The sequence below is a fragment of the Bison bison genome, unplaced genomic scaffold (genome assembly GCF_000754665.1).
Source record: "Bison bison bison isolate TAMUID 2011002044 unplaced genomic scaffold, Bison_UMD1.0 scf7180017864307, whole genome shotgun sequence".
NCBI classification, from domain to species: Eukaryota; Metazoa; Chordata; class Mammalia; order Artiodactyla; family Bovidae; genus Bison; species Bison bison.
This window is the reverse complement of record NW_011494879.1, coordinates 5,471,253-5,488,982: the sequence shown is the minus strand read 5'-3', so window position 1 is coordinate 5,488,982 and position 17,730 is coordinate 5,471,253. Positions and strand designations below refer to the sequence as shown.

At 39.8% G+C, this 17,730-nt stretch overlaps 1 protein-coding gene across 1 annotated transcript in view; it reads left to right on the top strand.

The window, feature by feature from the left end:
• Nucleotides 1-17,730, top strand: part of YWHAQ (tyrosine 3-monooxygenase/tryptophan 5-monooxygenase activation protein, theta) — a 30,648-nt gene that overhangs the window by 278 nt on the left and 12,640 nt on the right. Inside the window, exon 2 of the mRNA XM_010852050.1 lies at nt 1-148. This exon is cut by the window's left edge and continues 6 nt beyond it. Coding sequence (XP_010850352.1) covers nt 1-148 — 148 coding nt within the window. The remainder of the gene's footprint in view (nt 149-17,730) is intronic.

Genomic DNA, 17,730 nt, shown 5'->3' with positions numbered 1-17,730 from the left:
CAACGTGGTCGGGGGCCGCCGGTCCGCCTGGAGGGTCATCTCCAGCATCGAGCAGAAGACCGACACCTCGGACAAGAAGTTGCAGCTGATCAAGGACTACCGGGAGAAAGTGGAGTCCGAGCTGAGGTCCATCTGCACCACGGTCCTGGTGAGTCCCGCGGACCTTCTCCGGGTGCAGGGAGAAGTTGGGGGCATGGGGGGCGGCGGCCTCTCCTCCTTCCCTCCAGCTTTGTGTGAGGCCCTCCCTGGGACTTTCATGGCAACGGAATGGGGGCCGGGGCTTGCCTGATGGTCTGCCGCTGTGTTTGAGGTGGTTAGCTTTGGCCTCTTTGATGTGTCACTTCAGTTCTTGAGATCAAGAAGCTTTTTTTCCTCCCCCACCTCTCCCTCCTCAGTGGTAAGTAGATCTTTTCCTAGATAGTGGGTTGTTGCATTTCAGTTTTTAAGATCAAGAAGCTCCCCGCCCCCAGCAGTGGTAAGTAGATCTTTTCCTAGATAGTGGGTTGGTGCATTTCAGTTCTTGAGATCAAGAAGCTTTTTGGTTTTTTTTTCTTCCTCCCCAGTGGTAAGTAGATCTTTCCTAGATAGTGGGTTGCTCCACACCAAGTAACTTTGAAACGTGCGAGTAGATTGGTCCCAGACTGAAACTCGTTCCTCAGCTTATAGAGGCTATCTGGGAACCGTTCTTCACATGTATTTAATCAATTCATAGGCTCAGGCTTCCGTTGAAAGAAAGTGCGGGACCTTTTGGATAGTGACAGTGTGAAGTCGGTTCTCCTCCCAAACCTAGGAATAATGCAAATTTACTTCGAAAATCTGAATAGATTGTTCATTTTTCAAGTAGAGTAGCTGTTGAGCTTTTTCCTCAAAAACGGGGAAGGGGGAAAGTTTCTTAAATGTGGAAAAGGCACAGCTAAATAAAAAGAATGAAGTATCCTGGTTAATTTCAGTACGGGATAACGTTTCCTTGCTGCTACATAGCCACACTTAAACCCTGAGGTGTTGAAATGAATTCCTATCTGGCATAGAGTAAGCAGGGAAAGCTGTCAAGGTTTTGAACTGTCCGGTCCTAGCTAGGGTGGCTTTTGGGTGGAGCAGACTGACTGCTATGATTCACGCTTATTACTGAGAAAGAACATTTTAGCTTTGTCATTGTATGGATCTTTTGATTAGTAAGGTAAGATTTTAAAATTTCAGTACCAGCATTGTATCCAGAATGTTTTTAAGGGTCTGCTAATAAAATACGAAATACCTGATGTCGTTACCTGTTTTCAGTGCCACTTTTACAAGAGGGCTACTAATTTTTGATGTGACTGTTACACATGTTTTAGATGGGCTTATGAAAGACACATCTTGTAGATTGGTGATTTTTCAAGAGGGACAAGAGGGGATAATAACCTCTTGCTCTCCCAACCTTTTTTTCCTTGCTCCATCAAATTCATGGGGCAGGATTTTTTTTCTTTCACCTCCTTTTCCAGTACAAATAATAGGTGATCTGAACAAAATTGGGCTGATGAAGATAGCTGGTAAAGGGGGAAAGGAAGCAATGCTGAGAGTGTGTACAAAGTGGAGAAAACCATACTGAGATTTTTTGTTTTATGAAAGTCATAAGTTCATCTCTGTCTTCCACTCCCTGCCTAGCGTAGAAGAGGCATGTAGGATTTTTAAACTGAATTGCTTACATTAAAAAAAATTTGCCAACTTAGAAATAAAAGTGATTGGAGACTTCAGTGGCGTGTGGTAGCAGTTGTTGGCAACATCCACCGTGTCATCAAGGAAGACTGTAAGAACTCCCTCTGTTAACAAGAAGCATTTCTGTACAGGTGTTACTTTGGGGCGCTCTCACATCATATTTCAGTCTCTTGTTCTGTGCTGTTACTTCTTTGGAGTTTGTTACTTACCCTGCAGCAATTCAGAATGACCACAGAATTTTTCCTGTTCTCTAGCAAATTAACCGGGAATACTTGTTTTATTTTCTGGCTCCTATAAATTTTAGTTTTTATGATGGCTTAAGTAAAGGCGAGTTTGCTTAGTTGATAAGTGACTTCAAAGAGAGACCAAGAAGATCGTTTCAATAGGCCAGATCCCCTGAAATTAGGACAGGTTTTTTGTTTCTGTTTTTTAAACTAAGTGAAAGAGTTCCGATGCCAGGGTATAAATAAAACATTTTTATTAGTAAAATGGCTTAAGAAACCAATTGTGACTTATTGGCCAACTTACCAAAAAATCCTGAGAAAGCCCATCTTCAAGTTGGCTGTGTTTGAGAGGTTAGCATGTACAAGGCACTGTGCTAAGCAGCAGGGGAAGAACAAAGCTGAGAACCGGAGATTTTGCCCTCCAGTAATTTATAAAAAGGAGTGTATGTGAAAGTACTCAAATGTAAATATGTAATTCCCAGCAGACAGTTCTGAACAAAATGCTCTGTCGTTTGAAGGAAGAAGAAACCTCAGGAAAGGCTTTACAAGGAGTGGCTTTTGGAATGAGCATCGAGGAGGAGGATGGGAATGGGAGTGTCAATATTTCAGGCAAAACAGACAGAAGGAATATACAGGATCAGCCTTATTCATGGAAAAGGGTTTGTGTGAAGAGCAGGGTATGTGTAGAGCTATTGTAGTAGAAAAGCCTGTAAGAGGGTAGGAACTATGTAAGAGAATGTCAGAGGGAATATTCCATATTTGATAATGGATTTTTGAATGATGTGTAGGTGGCAGCATCTAGTTCATAGTTTGGGTGCTAATTACCAGTTTGTAATCTGAACTGATAGATAAGAAAGGGGTTGGTTAGTGAACAAGTCTGAAGATTGGTAAATTAGTGATTTAATAAGGAATCTATCTAAATAATGGGGAAAGAAAAATGAAATCTAAAATTGCTGAACATGAGTGCTAAGATTAGGTTTTCTTTTTGGCCCCCCTCTGGTAAACAGGAAGAGGAATTTGGTGTGGAGGAAGTAGATGACACTGATGTGTTATAGGAGGCTAGTAGTAAAAGAGTAACATAGAAGATAGGCAGGATTTTGGTCATAAGTAGGTATTTTCAGTCTTGTCTTTCTCTTTGATAGAGCAAGTTTTGGGTGGAATTATTTGGACTATTAACTCAAAATGAACATGGTGGACAACTCTCAACCTTTTTGATAATCACTGTATTGAGAGAGAATATTGAATTGTGGAGGCAGTAAAAAATGTTGAAATGCAAGTAATCTAAAGAGCAAACGAAATAACGGGACCCAAATGGTCAAGGCCAAATTCTTTGTAGAATCTAAGAGAAGTTAGAGAGGAAGCTGTCACCAAGTTATCTGTCTTTGTCATTTGTGAAACCAGAGAGTTGGGCTAAAATTTCTGTTTCTTCCAATTCTGGTATTCTCGGACTATTAAAGTTATATGCTCCCAGTCATTCCACCTGTGCTCTGACTTCCAACTCTAATGTGAGTAGTTTTTATAGTCCAGGTTGAAGAACATGTCGTTAGTTGTTAAAGAAATGTTAAAAACAACTTTGTATAGCACAGGGAACTACATTCAATATTCTGTGACAAACCATAATGGAAAAGGACATGGAAAAAGAATGTATGTGTATATCTATAAGTCGCTTTGCTGTAAGCAGTAATTAACACATTCAATATATACAGTCCCCCCAAAAAAAAGTGTTGAAAAGCTGACAACTGCAGTGAAATGCCTTTAGGAAGAGGTGATGAAAAAGTCATGGGTGATCCTATTAAATGTTGGAAATGGTAAAGTTCAAGTAAAAAAGATTAATAAGTTGTATGACAGCAAGGCAGTGGTTAACAAATTGAGTAAGGTGTTCACGAGTCATTAAGAACTTGAGTGTGAGGTAAGGGCAAATTGAAGAAACCAAAGGAGTATACAGAGCCCTTCTCGGACTTGGGAACAAACATCATGTACAAAGTCCATGACTTTGTAAGAACTTTGGAGTTCTTACAAACTCTTACTCTATTACTTTGGAGTAAGAACAGGACACTTCAGCGAATGCAGTATACAAGGTAACCTCTGTCTCGCAACCCCGTGTTGTCCTTCTGTATTGATGGTCTTTTATTAGACTGATTTCAGTAGATTGCTTCAGTATAATGTTTAAACAATTTCAGGAGTTAAGGTCTGTGTTCTTTTTTTTTTTTTAATTTTATTTTATTTTTAAACTTTACAATATTGTATTAGTTTTGCCAAACATCGAAATGAATCCGCCGCAGGCATACCTGGTGTTCCGCATCCTGAACCCCCCTCCCTCCTCCCTCCACATACCCTCCCTCTGGGCCGTCCCAGTGCACCAGCCCCAAGCATCCAGCATCGCGCATTGAACCTGGACTGGCGACTCGTTTCATACATGATATTATACATGTTTCAATGCCATTCACCCAAATCTCCCCACCCTCTCCCTCTCCCACAGAGTCCATAAGACTGATCTTAAAATATATAGAAACTGAAAGTTGTTTCTGTTGGTGTGTAAATCCTATTACCTTAATTCCATAATACATTTGAATTCAGTTGTGTTCTAAATGAGTGTCTTATAGAAAATGTGTCTAGTACTAGTTATTATTTTGAAGTAAGAAACCAGTATGTTCTTGATAGTTAGTCTCAACGTAAGCTTACTGACATGACTGAAAAATCATGGGCTCTAGAGTCAAGACCGACTATTTTAGGATCACTGCTCTGTAACCTTATAATTTTGCGATTCTAGGCAAGTTTCTTTCAGCCTGTTTCTTTATCTGTGAATTGGTGAAGATGATGCTTGTCTTTATAGGCTTGTAGTTAAGATAATAGGTAATAGCTGACATTTACTGGGCTTTTACTATATGCCAAGTACTGCTTTAAGAACTTGATATACACACTGTGTTAAGAAAACAGGGACGTGAGGAAGTTAAGTAACTTGGTTGATGTCACAAAACTGAGTTTGGAAGAGCAAGGAATCCAGGTGGTGTGACTCCAGATGAAATTGTGTGAAACACATTTAGCTCTAAATAACATAGTAACTGACTAAAAGATCAGTGTTTTGAGGAATTTGTACAGTTTGATAAATGTAAGTTAGAGGAGGGAGGGAGGGTAGATCTGTCGTGAACAAAACTCACCTGATCTTTAATTTTGATGCCCTCCTCAATAAAATGCAATAACATTTTAAAACTTTTGCATTTTTTTTGCTGTTAAAATGTAAACTCCTTGAAGCTAAAGAGTTCTTTCTGAAGAGTGAAATGGAGTGAAATATTGTATATACGGATATATAAGGCTTGATCAGTGGTTCTCAGTCAGGTGAATTTACCCACCAGGGGACATTTGGCAAGTTGTGGAGATAGTGTTTTTGGTTGTCAAGACTAGGGTGGGAGGGAGGTTTTTTGGTTGTCAAGACTGAGGTGGGAGTGAGGAGGTGCTACTAACATACTGTAAATAGAAGCCTAAATGCTGCTGATCATCACTTAATGCGTAGGAGAATCAGTCCCCTGCCACAGAGAATTACCCAACCCGAATGATAGTATGCCAAGGTTGAGGAACTCTGGGTTAGGTCATAAATAAAACAAGCAGTGTTAAGTTGTATTGAATTGTATGACACCTGTCCTTTAGGTTCTTACTAATATATTGGCATCTTGTCAGAATCCTTTGTCTAAGATCTCAGTTATTTTTTATTTCTTTGTCACTCTGTATGCTGTTTAACTCTACAATTCACCTTTCTGGCAGTTACTCAGGGGACCCTGTATTTTCGAATTTCCACCTTAGGATTACCTCTAAGGCCTTGAGCTTTTTTTTTTTTTTAAAGAAAAAAAAAAAACCAACAACAACAACAAAAAAAACCCAAAAAACCAACCTTGGCACAGAGAAAAAGGATCCAACTGAAATTATAGTGAAACCTATTTAGAAAGTGGAAGTTAGAACTGATGAGTGGCAAGTATTTCCCTCCCTTTCATAACTGCCATTAATAGTTTGGCATACGTGTTTCTAGATGTAAACCCTGTAGTGTGTTTATTTGGATGTTATATAATTATACTAATGCCCTATTGAACATTTAGATTGTAAACAATTTTTCTCTTGTTACAAACAACACTGAGAAGAACATCCTTGTTGCATGCTTTATGCAAGAGTTTACTTAGTTAAGTTTTTGGAAATGAAATTTTCAGCTTTTTCCCAGATAGCCCTCGGAAAAAATTATGTGTGTTTATACTGTCATCAGCTGTTGTTGAGAATCGCCATTTCCCATTACCCTCTCCAGCACAGATAGTTGTTTGAGGTTAACAAAAATCTAGTTACTGAAAGGGTTGAAATTTTACCTCCTTGTTCACCTCCTAAGAATGTAATGAGGACTACCTTTGTTCTCACAAAGGGCTAGTTATCAGACTTTTTTTGAATTCTCATATACGGTGTCACTTGCTATGATAAACTTAGACCAGCATATTAAAAAGCAGAGACATCAGTTTGCCGACAAATGTCCATCTAGTCAAAGCTATGATTTTCCCAGTATTTTGTGTGACTGTGAGAGTTGGACCATAAAGAATGTTGAGGGCCAAAGAATTCATGCTTTTGAATTGTGATGCTGGAGAAGACTCTTAAGAGTCCCTTGGACAACAAAGGAGATCAAACCCACTAATTGTAAAGAAATCAACCCTGAATATTCATTGTAAGGACTGATGCTGAAGCTCCTGTACTTTGGCCACTTAATGCAAAGAGTTGACTCTTTGGAAAAGACACTGATGCTGAGACAGATTGAGGACAGGAGGAGAAGGGAGGTGACAGAGGATGAGATGGTTGGATGGCATCACTGACTCAATGGACATGAGTTTGATCTAACTTAGGAAGATAGTGAAGGACAGGGAAGCCAGTTCATGGGGTCACAAAGAGTGGAACATTACTTAGCGACTGAACAACACCAGTTTCACTTATAAAATGATAACCATGTCATGAGATTAGGTAATTCAGAGTGCTTGACAATTGGGAAATCTGCTTGATCATATTGATGTTCATTTCTTTATGATATTTATCAATACCAGATTTTGTGTTTAGCACTAGTTCTTTCAGAGTAACAGCAGGTTTCTTTGTACCATTGACTTTCTAGGTATCAAGGAGGGATGGTAGAGAAACATTTGAAAGATGTGAAAAGAAGAAAAATTATAGTTCATTTCTACTTTAATAATTAAACACTTAATCCATGGGTAAATCAAATGAAGGTTTCTTGATTATTTCATAATAAATAATTGGACCAGATTATAAATGTTGTTTACATGTTGAAGTATTTAAAGACACAATGATGGTATCTACAACTTCAAAATAGTATGAAGGGGTTAAGGTGAAACAGGTGTGTGTGTGAATTAATATAATAGTAGCTGGCTTTAATGAGAACTCATCATGCTGTTCTCTCTTCTTGTATATGTTTGAGATTTTCCATGATTTAAAGGTTTTTTTCCCCTAGAAATTTTCCACTCTTAAGTTTTTACATTAGAGAAAAAGCCCTGTACAAGAATGACCATAGTAGCTTTGTTTTAAAATCAGGAAACTGAAAACAGTCCATTATTAGGAAAATGAATTAACTGTGGTATATTCATAGAGTACTACTCAGCAGTAAAAAGGAATGGACTATTGATACATACTGTAATATAGATGAATTTCAAAAACATGCTAAGTGAAGAAGTACATAATGTCATTCTAGTTACATGAAATTCTAGAACAAGCACAAGTAGTCTCTAGGTGAAAAATCAGAAGAGTGGGGACCTCAGGGGATGGAGGAACTTTCTTTGGTGATTGTAACGGTCTTTGTGCTGATACAGATTTGAATGACACATGTATATGTGTTTGTGGAAACTTGGCAAGAATGTGCTTAATGTTTGTACATTTTGTTGTATATAAATTTTTACTTCAAAAGAAAATAAACATTGGCTAGTGACAGTCACGTACTGATACCTTCAGTTTACACAAAAACAAGTAGAATTGTATAGATATATGATAAAGCAATTTGGTCAAAGGTTAATTGGTAAGATATGGGTAATGGGTAAGTAGGTGCTCACTGTTGCCATGTTAGCAGTATAATTCTACATTGCTGTGGTTGAATGCCTTTACTGCCAAAAAAGAAAAAAAAAACCCAAAACAGTGAAGCCCATGTCTTGTTGACCTCAAGATAGGAGAACTTATGGAAAGGTATTGCTGTCCACTTAGAAGACTGGACTGATAGACTCTGCACCATTGCTTTTGCTTTTATTTAAGTGCTAAGTAGATTAATGGAGGTAAAGAATGCAATGGAAGACTTACATAATTGACTATACTCTGGCGTGGTGGTTCTCAAACTTCTTGGTCTTAAGACCCCTTTGCACAAACTTTAAAATATTGTGGAACAGCAACAACAAAAAATTGTGGAATCTAAAACTTTTTGTTTGTATAGATTATACCTATAGATATTTACATTATTAAAATTTTAAACTGAAGATTTTGTAACCCATTTTAGAATAATAAACACATTAGAAATTAACATTACTTGTATTTTTTTTTTTTAATTGTGGTAAAATATACCTAATGTCACTTCCCTTGTGCCTCAGACAGTAAAGAGTGTGCTTGCAATGCGGGAGACCTGGGTTTAATCCCTGGATCGGGAAGATCCCCTGGGGAAGAAAATGGCAACCCACTCCAGTACTCTTGCCTGGAAAATCTATGAGCGGAGGAGCCTGGCAGGTTACAGTCCATGGGGTCTCAAAGAGTTGGACACAACTGAGCAACTTCACTTATACTTCACTTAAACCAGATGTCAGATTTACCATTTTAAGCATGCCATCTGTGGCATTAAGTACATTCGCTTTGTTGCACAGTCATCACCAGCATTTCAGATCTTTTTCATCTTCTCCAGATGAAACTCAACCCATTAAACACTTAACTCCGTATTCTCCCATCCCAGGAACCACCGTTTTACTTTGTCTGAATTTGACAACTCTAGATATGTCATATAAGTGTAATAATAACACCTTTTAAAAAGAAAATTGAGAATGGTGGCGTTGTTTTATTTGTTATATCACACCTTTTGTAGCTTGTGGAAAACTCCTCTCGTGAGAGCATGACAGTGAAAAAGCAAATAGTATCTTAATATGTATTATGAAAGCAGTTTGTGCTTGTGCCCCACCCCACTCAAAAAAAATGGGGGGAGGGATCGGAGTTCTCAGAAAAAAACAGAGACATTACTTCGATGCTTACGGTCCATCTGGTTGAAGCTGTGGTTTTGCCAGTAGTGATGTATGGATGTTGGATCATGAAGACTGAACACTGAAGAATTGATGCGTTTGAGCTGTGGTGTTGGAGAAGACTCTTGAGAGTCCCTTGGATGGCAAGGAGATCAAACCAGTCAATCCTAAAAGAAATCAACCCTGAATATTCATTAGAAGGACTGATGCTGAAGCTGAAGCTCCAATACTTTGGCCAGTTGATGTGAAGAACTGACTCATTGGAAAAGATGCTAATGCTGGGAAAGATTGAAGGCAGGAGGAGAAGGGGACAACAGAGGATGAGATGGTTGGATGGCATCACTGACTGGATGGACATGAGTTTGAGCAAGCTCCCCGAGTTGGTGAGGGACAGGGAAGCCTGGCGTGCTGCAGTCCGTGGGGTCGCAAAGAATCGGACATGACTGAGTGACTGAACAACAACAAGGGAGTGCTCAGAACACACTTTGAAAATTGCTGTACTTGGATCATTTTGTGTGATTGAGCAGGTTTCTAAGTAGTTGTGATTATGTGGTGATAATGAAATTTGTAACACCTTCCCCTCCTTTCTAATTGCCCAGTCCCTCTGCCCCCCAGATTATTCTAGGAGTATAGATTTGGAGACAGAAAAATCACAGACTTGATAATAAAGAAAAATTTATTTTAGGTATTGGGAAAGAAAGAATCCCTGGTTAATTCCTGAAAAACTTACTTAAGAACTCATATTTGGAATGGCTTCTGCTTCCTTATGTTAGAATGGTTAAGGAAGGTTAATCTGATTTCACTCCCCGGTACCCAGCCTAGAAGCTGAGTTGGCATGAATGAAATTTGTAGATAATGGCTTTTGGAGCTGGTTGCATTTAGGTTTGAAAGTTACCAGCTCTTGGAGATAGGAAGTCAGGTTAGCTGTTAGCCAGCGTTGAAGCATTTTAATGAAACTTTTGCACAGATCCTTGACATTTACATTCTTATTCTTATCCATTCTTTTCTTATTCTTACCCATTTACATTCTTTCCATCCATAGGAACAGCACTTGCCATGATTTCTTTAGTCTGCTGCACGTTTTGCTCCAGATGGATTTGTCATAGTCTGGTGCTAAATATATGTTGTAAAGTATCCTCAGTTAGACATTAAAGCTTTGAACATCCTCCTGTATGTTTGCTGTGTTGGAGAAGACTCTTGAGAGTCCCTTGGACTGCAAGGAGATCCAACCAGTCCATTCTAAAGGAGATCAGCCCTGGGATTTCTTTGGAAGGAATGATGCTAAAGCTGAAACTCCAGTACTTTTGCAATCTCACGTGAAGAGTTGACTCACTGGAAAAGACTCTGATGCTGGGAGGGATTGGGGGCAGGAGGAGAAGGGGACAACAGAGGATGATATGGCTGGATGGCTTCACTGACTTGATGGACGTGAGTCTGAGTGACCTCTGGGAGTTGGTGATGGACAGGGAGGCCTGGCGTGCTGCGATTCATGGGGTTGCAAAGAGTCGGACGCGACTGAACTGAACTGAACTGAAATTTCTGTTGACCCTGTTCTTCTCTTTATGCCCTGAAATAGATTTTGTAGACTAAAGGCTAGACCAGAGGGTTGTATATAGTACAGCTGCAGAGATGAATGCGTTTGGTGCGATTTAGCCATAGATGGGAAAGTTAATCTGCAAATAATTGTGTAATTTCTATAATGTAGAAATGCGTAGACTCACAAAAGACAAAGCTCATGTGAAAGTACACTGGTATCTTCGCCGTTATCCATTTTTGGTAGTTTTCCTAGGATGTAGCAAAACTTGACCCATCTACTAAGCTAGGAAGGCAATTTTGACCTATTTTTAATTGCTTGAATGTATTTTCTTTTAGGATGTCTGTCCAGTTGGATTACTTAGGACCAAACTAAGATTTGACTTCCTGTTCTGTTCGTTTTGTTTTCTTTTCTTTTCCTTTTAAGGAACACTCTTGTTTTCTCACTATCATTTGTCTTGTTTTACTTTGCACATTGCAGGGGCTAAAATAGTTTTTGGATGCTAACATAGTTTCTTAGTCTCTAAGGGGAAGGAAGTATGGACATTGATTTTCGCCTTGGTTCTTCTGGTAGCACTGATCTGTAAATGTTGGCAAATTGTGGCTGTGTATGTGTAATTGTTTTTGATGCGGATTGGCAGATTTGGAAAGCAGTATTAGTATTGCCAGTGTATGTATTAAACTGTCCTTCCAGACCTTTGTATTTTGGCCAGAAAGTTGGGAACTTTGAGGTGAAAGGATAACATTTCCTATCTTGCTGTTGTGGCCACTCAGTATCCAGCTGCTAAAACATGGAGAAACAGCAGGTCAGAGACAAAGGACTGGACACTACACTTGTTTCTAAGCGTATCTGGAATTGGCTCGGCTGCTTTGGGTGAAGTAAGGGGACAAAGATCGTGATTTTCTTTAACGTTGTAGTTTACACAAGCCTCATTATTTGTCTGAGGCTAAAACTCTTTCTGTTATGTGTCTTCACCACTGCATTGTAACAGTTCTGTAGCTGAGTTGGAAGATAAGACAAACTTCTTCTACAGGAGAGTATTTTTATTTTTTAAGTGCTCATTGTTTAGGAGAGGAGAGAGGGGTATTGTCCTCACAAAAGGGCCCCTAAAAGCGCCACTGTGCTCCAGTAGATGTTGGCAACGGTACTGCTGTCCCTGGTGCTCGTTTCGCCTGCGTCATGGGATGCGCAACAGCTTGTGGGCCAGGAGAAAGACTTCAGAAATAACTGGGGACAGGGACATAGTAAAGTTTTTTCTCTTTTTCTGAGAACCGTGAATTCTTTTTTTGTTTCTTCCCCTATTTATCTTCTGGGTTTTATCTCCTTGTTTCCTTTTGCCCACAAAAATAATTAACCACACAATTGCTTGGACCACTCTGGCTTCTTTTGCTTTCACTGTGACTACAGTAGCACATATCCCTTTGGATCTGAGGAATCTATATTAATTTCTCTGACCACGATGACAGGTCATCATGTCACATTAATTCATATTAATTTTAGATTATTAATTTGACATATATTTCAACCAGCATTGAATTTTAGATCTTTTATTACTTTTAGAATCATATCTCAAAAGTCTGAACACTTTTTATACAAGGTGGTTTTTAGTCTACGCCCTTTCTCCCAGAATGGCATGTTCACATTCATGAATGTTCCAGAGCTGTTTACATTTTAGTAAATAGAAATTGGGAGATATGAAGACTTGATAACACATCTTTACAGATTTCCCTCCCTCAGGTCAGGATAAGGAAGAATTGTTTGTTGGTCTGTCTGTCAGGGTGCCAGATGAGCAACACAGCAATGTACACTTAGAGCCCAGCTTTTGTCCCCTTGGACTCATGGGCTCCAGATGTTCATTGGCACACAGATAGGGGAGCTGCCAGAGCTACAGGTGAGGCAGTCATTGTCTAGCAGTGTTTACTGTTTGAAGACAAATTTATTGGAGAAGCCAAATTAGCATTAGAAGATTGTTTGATGAGCACAGAAACCAACAAGAAGCAGCAGGCCGGATTATCTTAATGACTAAACTCTCAACTCTGCTGTGTCCAGCCTTGCTACTTGAAGACTCTTCAGAGACCCAAGACCATCTTCTCTGCATAGTGCTGGAGATATTATACTTACAGCGTTTGTCTTTTCATGTGCCCATACCTACTGTTTTGTTTCTTAGCGTGCTGCTGTATTTCAGAGCTACCTCGTAATTCTCTGCTCCTCCTGCTAGTGCAGCCATGAAATTAAAAGACGCTTACTCCTTGGAAGGAAAGTTATGACCAACCTAGATAGCATATTCAAAAGCAGAGACATTACTTTGCCAATTAAGGTCCGTTTAGTCAAGGCTATGGTTTTCCCAATGGTCATGTATGGATGTGAGAGTTGGACTGTGAAGAAAGCTGAACGCCGAAGAATTGATGCTTTTGAACTGTGGTGTTCGAGAAGACTCTTGAGAGTCCCTTGGACTGCAAGGAGATTCAACCAGTCCATTCTGAAGGAGATCAGCCCTGGGATTTCTTTGGAAGGAATGATGCTCAAGCTGAAACTCCAGTACTTTGGCCACCTCATGCGAAGAGTTGACTCATTGGAAAAGACTCTGATGCTGGGAGGGATTGGGGGCAGGAGGAGAAGGGGACAACAGAGGATGAGATGGCTGGGTGGCATCACTGACTCAATGGACGTGAGTCTGAGTGAACTCCGGGAGTTGGTGATGGACAGGGAGGCCTGGCGTGCTGCGATTCATGGGGTCGCAAAGAGTCAGACACGACTGAGCGACCGAACTGAACTGAAGTGAACCTGAACCTGCTAGTGCAGGAGCGGTGATAATGGATATGTCTTGGATGTCAGTCACCCGAGACAGTGCTTCCCAGCTTCTTTGTGTTGTGGCATACAGGAAGAGCCATACTGTATGGCACACTGGGGAAATTGGATCTCTCCCCCAGCTTCACCCGCTGCTGTGATGGCCGAGGACATCAGCCCTTACTTATCACTTACGTTAGTCAAAGGCTCTAGGTTTGGAGTATAATCTTGGAGGACCATGTGCGCTAGGCTTTAAGTTTATTCTTTAACAGGCCATTAGGATTTTTTGAACAGTGGATTAACATACCCAGAATGGAATTTATGCTTATTAATCTTACAGCAGGGTATAAAATGGGTTAGAGAAAGAAGAAAACCTAAAACCTGGTAGATCAGTTAGATTATTGGATTAGTTGAAGTGAAATGATATGGTTAATTCTGGGTAGTAGAAATAGGAATGAGACTGAGAGGACAGGTGAAAATATTGGCTGAACAGTTGGTGGTAGGGTGGGAAATGGAGAGTGAAAAATCAGAGGTTGTGATGAGCTGTGGGTAGGAGTGATGGTGCGATGACTAGTAGAAATAAGCAATGGAAATATAAAAACAGGTTTAGAAATTTATTTCTGTTTAGGGCATATTGAGGTCTAGTGGCTATTTGTATTTCAAAAGGTGTTAGAATACTCATCCATGTGACACTGCAGAGAAGTAAGATTGTGGATGGAGTGGTGGGAAGGGGGTGTGTTACCTCTGGGAGTTTATTGTATGACCTTCAGCCTTGTTGACTCAAACACATCAGGGTGGAGCTATTTTTCATAGATAGATCCAGTGATAATCAGGCTCATGTAACTGGTGTATGAAACAGATAGTATTCATTTATTCATTTACAGTGAGGAATAACTAGCACAAAGATTAAAGTACGTGTGGTGTGACCAGTAAGTACTCATTCAGGAGGCAGGCTCACATAGGAATCAAGTCATAATGAGGGAGTTGCTTAGGAAATGTGGCATTATGACATGAGAAATTGCATGGCTGCTCACATGTTTAATGGCTGTCATCTCCTGGGTAGGGCATGGATTAGTCAGTGAATTGATTGGGATTCTCACTCACCTAAGACTATAAATTAATTGTTATCCCTTAGTATCATGGGGATTGATTTCCAGGAGCCTCCATGAAACCAAAATCTGCAAATACAAGTCTGTCACATAAAATGATGTAGTATAATAAGTACAGTTGGTCCTCCAAGTAAGCAACTTCCTGATTATGACTGTATATTGTATCCTTTTCCTTCAGTGTCTGTATCCTTCTTCTGTTTCCATGCCTTTGAGCACTGTTCAGTCTGATTGACTCATCCTTATTTTTAAAGTATATTTACATACTGTCATATTACACTTGTCTTACATTTTTGTTAACTTACTATACAAATGTGTGTGTGTGTGTGTGTGTGTGTGTGTGACTCTAGATCAAATAAAGTCTTCTTTAGTGGTTTATAGTTAAGAGAGGGGAGATGTGTGTTCCAAAAGTATACTGTGCTTCTTCAAGAAAGTTTCTAAAGTCTTGGAAAATACTGCATCCATAGGCTTGAGTGACTAAATATGGGGTGCTAGGGGAGTGATATGAGGGCTTCCCTGATAGCTCAGTTGGTAAAGAATCCACCTGCAATGCAGGAGACCCTGGTTTGATTCCTGGGCTGGGAAGATCCGCTGGAGAAGGGATTGACTACCCACTCCAGTATTCTTGGGCTTCCCTTGTGGCTCAGCTGGTAAAGAATCCGCCTGTAATGCAGGAGACCTTGGTTCGATTCCTGGGTTGGGAAGATTCCGCTGGAGAAGGGATTGACTACACACTCCAGTATTCTTGGGCTTCCCTGTGGCTCAGCTGGTAAAGAATCTGCCTGCGATATGGGAGACCTGGGTTCGATTCCTGGGCTGGGAAGATTCCGCTGGAGAAGGGAAAGGCCACCCACTCCAGTATTCTGGCCTGGAGAATTCCATGAACTGTGTAGTCTGACACTAAGAGTCTGACATGACTGAGCGACTTTTCACTGATCACTGATCGAGGAGTGAGGCCAAGGAAGCACTAGGATAACACTCAGGTTTCTAACTAGGGCAAGGGAGTGCTTTTCTGAAAACAAAATTTAGTACGGGAGGAGAATTAATAGGAGGTGTGTTTGGAAGGCAAATTTAATATGTTTTAGGATGAGTGAAGTCCCAATGGCCCATCCCAATGTCCATAAATACAGATAGGAGCACTGTGCCCGGTGCTTAAAGAGACTTGTGTGGTGGTGCGCGGTGATGGAGATTTGTGTACCAAGCAGTGTTCTAAGTAATTTATGTTGAGTCATTCAGTCTTCACAACAGGCTGCAAAGTAGGGATTGTCATTAATTGCAGTAAAATGAGGTAGGAGCTACAGAAGTAAATTACCTAGCTAGATAAAAGGCAGATTTTGTGAGCATTAGCATATAAATATTGGCTAAATTCCTGCCAATAAATATCTAAAATGAGTCCACATCTTGTCAGTTACCTTAAAATAGATAGTGAGCTGTTGAAATGTTTCAGATCCATGATTATCCTAGTGAAATATTTCCTTCTAGTAGCCAATTGAACTATGATAATACAAAGTGTAGTCTTAAAGCCAGACACTTGTTGGATTAAACAAGGGGGAACATATTAACTATCCTTAAAAATTTAGATAATCTTCTAAAAGAGGATTGGAAAGCACATGTTCTTAACAGCCAACTCAATCCTCTGCACATACTTAATATGAAAGAACTTTTGGCCTTATAAATAATCTGAAATACTATCCTCTGCAAACATGAGGTGTCACATATGTATTGTTATTCAGCATCTTGTAATGAGTCTATATTGCAATTTTGGAAGAGTTGTTTTCATAGATTATGACCAGGAATTTTCCAGTTACTCTAAAATACATATTTTAGTTACTGTATTACTCTACTTGGTGACTTCTCTTGTTCCATTATTTTCTTCCTAACTAAAGGGGTTCTTCAGTAAAGGTCTAAGCAGGAACTTCTATCTTTGTCTGGAAACGTCTTCATTTTGCACTTGCTTTTATATGGTACTTTATTTGGTTATGAAATTTTAGCTGACAGTTTTTTTCTCCTCACTTTTAAGATACTTGATTGTTTTCTCATAAAAAATCAACTTGTCAGCCATACTGTTGTTTCTTTCCTTATAGGTAATGTGTCATTTCTTCAGTTGCTTTTAAGAATTTTCTTGTCTTTGACATTCCTCAGTGTTCCCATGCTGGTCTACATATGAATTCGTTTTTGTTTTTTGTTTTTTTTTTTGGATTTAGTGTGCTTTTCCACTTTGAGGATTATTTATACTAGTAACTGGAAGAATCTCAGCCGTTATCTCTATGTAACATTTCTTCCTCATTCTAATTTCTCCTGGAATTTCTGTTGCATATTATCTTGCATCTTTTTGACTTATCCACATTTTTTCATCTTGCTGGTTCTTTGTTCTGCATTCTGAGGAGTTTCTTCAAACATGCCTTCTCTTTTACTGCTTTTTTAAAAAATAATTTATTTTGGTTGCACTGGGTCTTTATTGCTGCTTGGGCTTTTCTCTTGTTTCAGTTAGCGGGGGCTTCTCTTTGTTGCAGTACACGGGCTTCTCATTGCAGGGGCTTCTCTTGTTGAGGAACACAGGCTCTAGGCGAAGGTTCAGTAGTTATGGCACATGGGCTTACTTACCCTGATGCATGTGGAATCTTCCAAAACCAGGGATCAGACCCCCCGTCCCCTGCATTGGCAGGTGGATTCTTATCCACTGGACCACTAGAGAAGTCCTTTTTTTTAATTTAAAAAATTCTCTCCCCCATCTCCAAGATGCTTTTCTTTTTTTAAATTGAAGTACAGTTGTTTTAAAATGTTGTGTGTGTTTCACCTGTACAGCAAAATGATTCAGCTTTACATATGCATATATCCCTTCTGTTTTGGATTTCCTTCCCACTTAGGTCACCACAGAGCACTGAGTAGAGTTCTCAGTTCTGTACAGTAGGTTCTCATTAGTTATCTATTTTATATATAGTAGTGTATATATGGAGCTTCCCTGGTGGCTCAGCAGTAAAGAATCTGCCTGTAGTGCAGTAGACTTGGGTTCGATCCCTGGGTCAGGAACGTCCCCTGGAGGAGGCATAACAACCCGCTCTGGTTTGTTGTCTAGAGAGGAGCCTGGTGGGCTATAGTCCCTAGGGTCGCACAGAGTCAGACACGACTGAAGTGACTAACTGTAGCAGCGGCTG